This window comes from Salmo salar, chromosome 14 (assembly GCF_965601325.2).
Source record: "Salmo salar chromosome 14, fSalSal1, whole genome shotgun sequence".
Lineage (NCBI taxonomy): Eukaryota > Metazoa > Chordata > Actinopteri > Salmoniformes > Salmonidae > Salmo > Salmo salar.
The window spans coordinates 52,718,868-52,726,184 of record NC_138304.1 but is presented as its reverse complement, the minus strand read 5'-3'; the positions used below and the strand labels follow the sequence as shown (position 1 = coordinate 52,726,184).

The following is a 7,317-nucleotide window of genomic DNA, read 5'->3' as shown; positions in this document are numbered from 1 at the left end:
CATTTAACGTCTGTACACTCCATAGGTATCAGCCTACTCCGTGACACCCACCGATTACAATTACGAAAGAGTTTACTCCAATATTAGCTACTCTAGTGGGACTCTGAAACCACTGAGCCACATTCAATAAGGTTACCAGGTAAACTATTCTGTGGAAGCCCATTCATCAATTGAGTATCACCATTTTTTTTATCAACCAAATATCTTGTTGGTTTTCAGTTCAGTTGTTAGGGTGAGATCAGGGCCTGTGTTCATAAAATGTCTGGGTAGGATTACTGATCTAGGACCAGTTTGGTCTTTTAGATGTTAACACAAGCTGGGCCTAATAACATAACATGGCCAGGGGCAGTGGTGGGGAAAAGTACTCAGTTGTCATACTTGAGTAAAAGTAAAGATGCCTTCATAGAAAATGACTCATGTAAAAGTGAAAAGTCACCCAGAAAAATACTACTTGAGTAAAAGTCTTAAAGGTTTTGGTTTATAAATATGCACGCGCTCCAGCAGGTATATTTCACTGGTCATCCCCAAAGCCAACACTTCCTTTGGCCGCCTTTCCTTCCAGTTCTCTGCTGCCAATGACTGGAACGAATTGCAAAAATCTCTGAAGCTGGAGTCTTATATCTCCCTCTCTAACTTTAAGCATCAGCTGTCAGTGCAGCTTACCGATCACTGTACCTGTACACAGCCAATCTGTAAATACATTTACATTTAAGTCATTTAGCAGACGCTCTTATCCAGAGCGACTTACAAATTGGTGCATTCACCTTATGATATCCAGTGGAACAACCACTTTACAATCGTGCATCTAAATCTTTTAAGGGGGGGGGGGTTAGATGGATTACTTTATCCTATCCTAGGTATTCCTTAAAGAGGTACCTCATCCCCATATTGTTATTTATCCTCTTGCTCTTCTGCACCCCAGTATCTCTACTTGCACATCATCATCTGTACATTAACCACTCCAGTGTTAATGCTAAATTGTAATTATTTCGACTCTATGACCTATTTATAGCCTTACATCCCTAATCTTCTACATTCACACACACTGCACATAGATCTTTCTATTGTGTTATTGACTGTTTGTTTATGTGTAACTCTGTGTTGTTTGTGTCGCACTGTTTTGCTTTATCTTGTCCAGGTCGCAGTTGTAAATGAGAACTTGTTCTCAACTGGCCTACCTGGTTAAATAAAGGTGAAATAAATAAAATAGAATAAGTATCAAAAGTAAATGTACGAATAACTTAAAATTCCTTATATTAAGCAAACCAGACGGCACAGTTGCCTTTTTTCTTTTTACAGATGGCACACTCCAACACTCAGACGTAATTTGAAAACAAAGCATTTGTGTTTAGTGACTCCTCCAGATCAGAGGCTAGTAGGGATGACCAGGGATGTTCTCTGTTTAGTGAGTCCTCCAGATCAGAGGCAGTAGGGATGACCAGGGATGTTCTCTGTTTAGTGAGTTCTCCAGATCAGAGGCAGTAGGGATGACCAGGGATGTTCTCTGGATAAGTGTGTGAATTGGACCATTTTCTGTCCTGCCAAGCATTCAAAATGTAATTACTTTTGGGTGTCAGGAAAAATGTATGGAGTAAAAAGTACATAATTTTCTTTTAGGAATGTAGTCAAGTAAAAGTTGTCAAAAATATAAATAGTGAACTACAGATACCCCCAAAAAACGACTTAAGTAAAAAATACTTTAAAGTATTTTTTACTTAAGTACTTTACACCACTGGACAGGGGGACCTGATCCTAGATCAGCCTAGAGCTGTGGATAATGAAGACCTGATCCTAGATCAATCCAGAGCTGTGGATAATGAAGACCTGATCCTAGATCAGAACAGAGCTGTGGGTAATGAAGGACCTGATCCTAGACCAGCCCAGAGCTGTGGATAATGAAGACCTGATAGTCTGAGATGATTCATGAATACGGACCCAGGCCCAGTCAGTAATGCCCACAATCAGACAAAAAAAGCAAAACAGTAAGGTGTTCTGGGTGGTCATGGGATCACTTGTGATAACATGGTGTAAGGGTATAAACCTCTCCAGCTGTATAGGGCTTGAACTGGGCCAGCTGTCCCTAGTTACCCTATCCAGCTGAAGAGGGCTTGAACTGGGCCAGCTGTCCCTAGCTACCCTATCCAGCTGTAGAGGGCTTGAACTGGGCCAGCTGTCCCTAGTTACCCTATCCAGCTGTAGAGGGCTTGAACTGGGCCAGCTGTCCCTAGTTACCCTATCCAGCTGTAGAGGGCTTGAACTGGGCCAGCTGTCCCTAGTTACCCTATCCAGCTGTAGAGGGCTTGAACTGGGCCAGCTGTCCCTAGCCATCCTCTCCAATTGGTCTCGGAAATATAATAATGCTACCCTCATCATTCCAGGGCTAGTGTGTGGGTGCTGGCTTTAGTCAAGCAGAAACGTACCCGAATCCTGACATTCTGGATCAGGGCTCTCTAATCCTGTTCCTGGAGAGAGACCTCCAGGAGGGCATCTCACCAGGTACAAGGTTGGAGTTAAAACCTCCAGGAGGGTCTCTCTCCAGGAACAGGGTTGGAGTGTAAACCTACAGGAGGGTAGCTCTCCAGGAACAGGGTTGGAGTTAAAACCTCCAGGAGGGTAGCTCTCCAGGAACAGGGTTGGAGTTAAAACCTCCAGGAGGGTATCTCTCCAGGAACAGGGTTGGAGTTAAAACCTCCAGGAGGGTATCTCTCCAAGAACAGGGTTGGAGTTAAAATCTCCAGGAGGGTATCTCTCCAAGAACAGGGTTGGAGTTAAACCTCCAGGAGGGTATCTCTCCAAGAACAGGGTTGGAGTTAAACCTCCAGGAGGGTATCTCTCCAAGAACAGGGTTGGAGTTAAACCTCCAGGAGGGTATCTCTGTTATTTGAGTAGCCATTTTAACCCCCGTACATGTCTTGGTAAAAACAATAGGATAAATACACATTCCCATTCTCGTTTTTACTTGTTTTTCTCAACTCTCCGCACTTCAAAAAAAATCTCTTCAGGTAGTAGATCTTAAAACACAATCATAACAAGAAAAATATTCTCAAAAGGTCCGCACCACCCATGTTTCCATGACCCCCCTCCACCACCCCAGGATTACACGCAAAGGGGCTTTGAGGTTTAAAAGTAAACATTTTACACATTAAGTTATATTTACCTGTGTGAAAGTGTTTTAAAACATTATGGAGAAAAAAAAACATAAGTTAATAATTCGTATTGTATGAAGTTGTTTTTATTATACAACAGAAATCCAGGTACTATAAAAGGAGGTTGTTACACTACATCCTTGGATATCCAGCAATACTTTGCTGTTGACTGTTTTGCTTTTTATTTTTTATTTATGGGAATTCACTACAAAGTACTGGCCCATAGCGTTATAAAATACTCCCTTCAATTTAAAAGCGATTCAAGCACTTATTCATGTTGCTTCATTACCGATGTTCTATTGACACGTCACTTCATTATCTCTGTTCTGTTGACACGTCATTTCATTATCTCTGTTCTATTGACACGTCACTTCATTATCTCTGTTCTATTGACACATCACCTCATTATCTCTGTTCTATTGACACATCACCTCATTATCTCTGTTCTATTGACACGTCACTTCATTATCTCTGTTCTATTGACACGTCACCTCATCTCTGTTCTGTTGACACGTCACCTCATTATCTCTGTTCTGTTGACACGTCACCTCATTATCTCTGTTCTGTTGACACGTCACCTCATTATCTCTGTTCTGTTGACACGTCACCTCATTATCTCTGTTCTGTTGACACCTCACCTCATTATCTCTGTTCTGTTGACACGCCACCTCATTATCTCTGTTCTGTTGACACGCCACCTCATTATCTCTGTTCTGTTGACACATCACTTCATTATCTCTGTTCTATTGACACATCACCTCATTATCTCCGTTCTATTGACACACCACCTCATTATCTCCGTTCTGTTGACACACCACTTCTTTCCAACTGTTTTCTCCTGACGTTTTGCATTTAGAAATGCTTGAGTAAAAACCAACAGCGGTTGAGAGCGTTGGGCCCGTAACAGAAATGCTGCCGGTTCGAATCCCTGAGCCGGGCAAGGTGGAGAAATCTGCTGTTCTGCCCTGGAGCAAGGCAGTTATTAACCCTCAGCAACAACTGCTCCCCAGGCACTGATCACGTTGATTTAAAGCAGCCCCCCCCAGCACCTCTCCGATTCAGAGGGGTTGGGTTAAATATGGAAGACACATTTCAGTTGAATGCATTCAGTTGACTAGGTATCTCCCTTCACCTCACCCCCTCCCCCATAACATGTTTGCAATTAGTGCTGTTTGTCTTTACGAAATAAAGAGTCCATAATAACCAGTGTACAGTATCAAATCTTTAATTGTCATACATACAGCCAGTTATACAGATCGTTTTAGGGCATCTTCATCCATTGCGTATGAGATGGTTCTCAGGCTAGATCGTAGCGGATATCTCTGTTAACATCAAAGAAGATCACGGGCGGATTTCTAAATGTGCCGTAACTCCTGACCTGTACAATAAAGTGTTTGGTGTTTTAGTTATGGGGAAGATTTAGACAAAAGTGCCATTTAACATTTTTTTTTTGTGGTATCATATTAGTCATGGAAGTCTCTGTAGGTTATGTCATTATCAGTAGTCCTATTGTACTGATAATGTATTTCCCGTTTAAACCCTGAATCAGATTCTTTAGCATTTGTCTACCCCAAACACGTTCTTTGCCATCTTTACATTTCATTGTAGAAAATAATGCATCTTATTTCATCTACTTGTAATACCAAGAAGACACTTGCTATTGTGTTAAGGTATGGTGTATAAAAACAATCTCCTGTATTTGTGGATGCAGCCATAGATAAACTTCTCTAGTTCTATAACCTAAGACTTCTATAGTTCTATAACCTAAGACTTCTAGAGTTCTATAGCCAAATACTTCTAGAGTTCTATAGCCTAGGCCTTCTCTAGTTCTATAGCCAAAGACTTCTAGAGTTCTATAACCAGACTTCTCTAGTTCTATAGCCTAAGACTTCTAGAGTTCTATAACCAAAGACTTCTCTAGTTCTATAACCAAAGACTTCTCTAGTTCTATAGCCAAAGACTTCTATAGTTCTGTAGCCTAAGACTTCTATAGTTCTATAGCCAAAGACTTCTAGAGTTCTATAACCAGACTTCTCTAGTTCTGTAGCCTAAGACTTCTCTAGTTCTATAACCAAAGACTTCTCTAGTTCTATAGCCAAAGACTTCTATAGTTCTGTAGCCTAAGACTTCTATAGTTCTATAGCCAAAGACTTCTAGAGTTCTATAACCAAAGACTTCTAGAGTTCTATAGCTAAAGACTTCTGGAGTTTTATAGCTAAAGACTTCTGGAGTTCTATAACCAAAGACTTCTAGAGTTCTATAGCCAAAGACTTCTAGAGTTCTATAGCCAAAGACTTCTAGAGTTCTATAGCCAAAGACTTCTGGAGTTTTATAGCTAAAGACTTCTGGAGTTCTATAGCTAAAGACTTCTATAGTTCTATAACCTAAGACTTCTATAGTTCTGTAGCCTAAGACTTCTCTAGTTCTATAACCAAAGACTTCTAGAGTTCTATAGCCAAAGACTTCTAGAGTTATATAACCAAAGACTTCTAGAGTTCTATAGCCAAAGACTTCTATAGTTCTGTAGCCTAAGACTTCTATAGTTCTATAGCCAAAGACTTCTAGAGTTCTATAACCAAATACTTCTAGAGTTCTATAGCTAAAGACTTCTGGAGTTTTATAGCTAAAGACTTCTAGAGTTCTATAACCAAAGACTTCTAGAGTTCTATAGCCAAATACTTCTAGAGTTCTATAGCCAAAGACTTCTGGAGTTTTATAGCTAAAGACTTCTGGAGTTCTATAGCTAAAGACTTCTATAGTTCTATAACCAAAGACTTCTCTAGTTCTGTAGCCAAAGACTTCTCTAGTTCTATAACCTAAGACTTCTATAGTTCTATAACCTAAGACCTCTAGAGTTCTATAGCCAAATACTTCTAGAGTTCTATAGCCTAGGCCTTCTCTAGTTCTATAACCTAAGACTTCTATAGTTCTGTAGCCTAAGACTTCTCTAGTTCTATAACCAAAGACTTCTAGAGTTCTATAGCCAAAGACTTCTAGAGTTATATAACCAAAGACTTCTAGAGTTCTATAGCCAAAGACTTCTAGAGTTCTATAGCCAAAGACTTCTAGAGTTCTATAGCTAAAGACTTCTGGAGTTTTATAGCTAAAGACTTCTGGAGTTCTATAGCTAAAGACTTCTGGAGTTCTATAACCAAAGACTTCTCTAGTTCTATAACCAAAGACCTCTCTAGTTCTATAACCAAAGGCTTCTCTAGTTCTCCATTTCCACTCTAAAGTGCAGTTATTGTGATGCAGCGGTGTTACCTCTGGTAATAACGGAGTGGAGTTCCAAGCAACAGAGGCATCAAAGGAACTAGTCTCCACTCTCTCTCCACGCTCTCCACTCTCTCTCCTCTCTCCACTCTCTCTCCACTCTCTCCTCTCCACTCTCTCCACCTTGTCTTTTAAACGCTTCCATCGCATTTAAAAAGCCAAAAAGATATTTCAAAAGTTCAAGTGCGTCAAAGGCAATGAGCAGTCTCCTTTCCCTCAGGGTAGACGCTGAAGTAGAGTCAGATTAGAGTCCTCTCTCACGGTCCACAGTCCTACACACAGTCAGTGTCTTTATGTACAAAAACCAGTAGGTCTGTTCTTTAACTATGAAAAACCAGACTGTCAGTTTTTAGCTGTAACACCGGAACAACAGAACCAGCGCGGTCAGAACCACAACAACACCCCTCCGGTTCTGGTTCCACGTCATTCTGGTTCCACCATTACTCAGCCTCAGGGGTCGGTCCTCGTCTTCCCCTCCCACGACCTCTGACATCTGGCTGCTAGCTGAACACTGGACCAGGGGCATCTGGTACGAGGTTGCTCGTTTATCCGGCCGGTCGGGGCTGGACCCGTCTGAGGGTCTCTGGCCGTTGTAGAGGAGTAGGTGTCCGTGGGCGTCCTGTTCCATCCGGAACAGCTCGTACTCTGTGTGCGGGAGGCGGATCCCCAACGCCACGCAGCCATTGGTCAAGGTGACGTCCTGTTCAACTCCGACCTCCCAGGAACCATGGATGCCACACTCGTTACCTTTGAACACGTTGAGGAGAGACGTGGTGGCCAGGTCCATGGGCATCACACGCATGTGGTTCACTGAAGAGGGAAGGAGGGGTGCAGAGGATGAGAGAGGGAGAGAGAGTGATCCAGATCGATGATACATTTAATCTGAAATACACAGATT

The 7,317-nt window shown here is 41.8% G+C and overlaps 1 protein-coding gene across 1 annotated transcript in view; it reads right to left on the bottom strand.

The window, feature by feature from the left end:
- Positions 1 to 4,355: 4,355 nt before the first annotated feature.
- LOC106569730 (protein APCDD1) overlaps positions 4,356 to 7,317 on the bottom strand; it is a 34,166-nt gene continuing 31,204 nt past the window's right edge. The window contains exon 7 of the mRNA XM_045694509.2: positions 4,356 to 7,229. Coding sequence (XP_045550465.1) covers positions 6,769 to 7,229 — 461 coding nt within the window. The 3' untranslated portion in view covers positions 4,356 to 6,768. The remainder of the gene's footprint in view (positions 7,230 to 7,317) is intronic.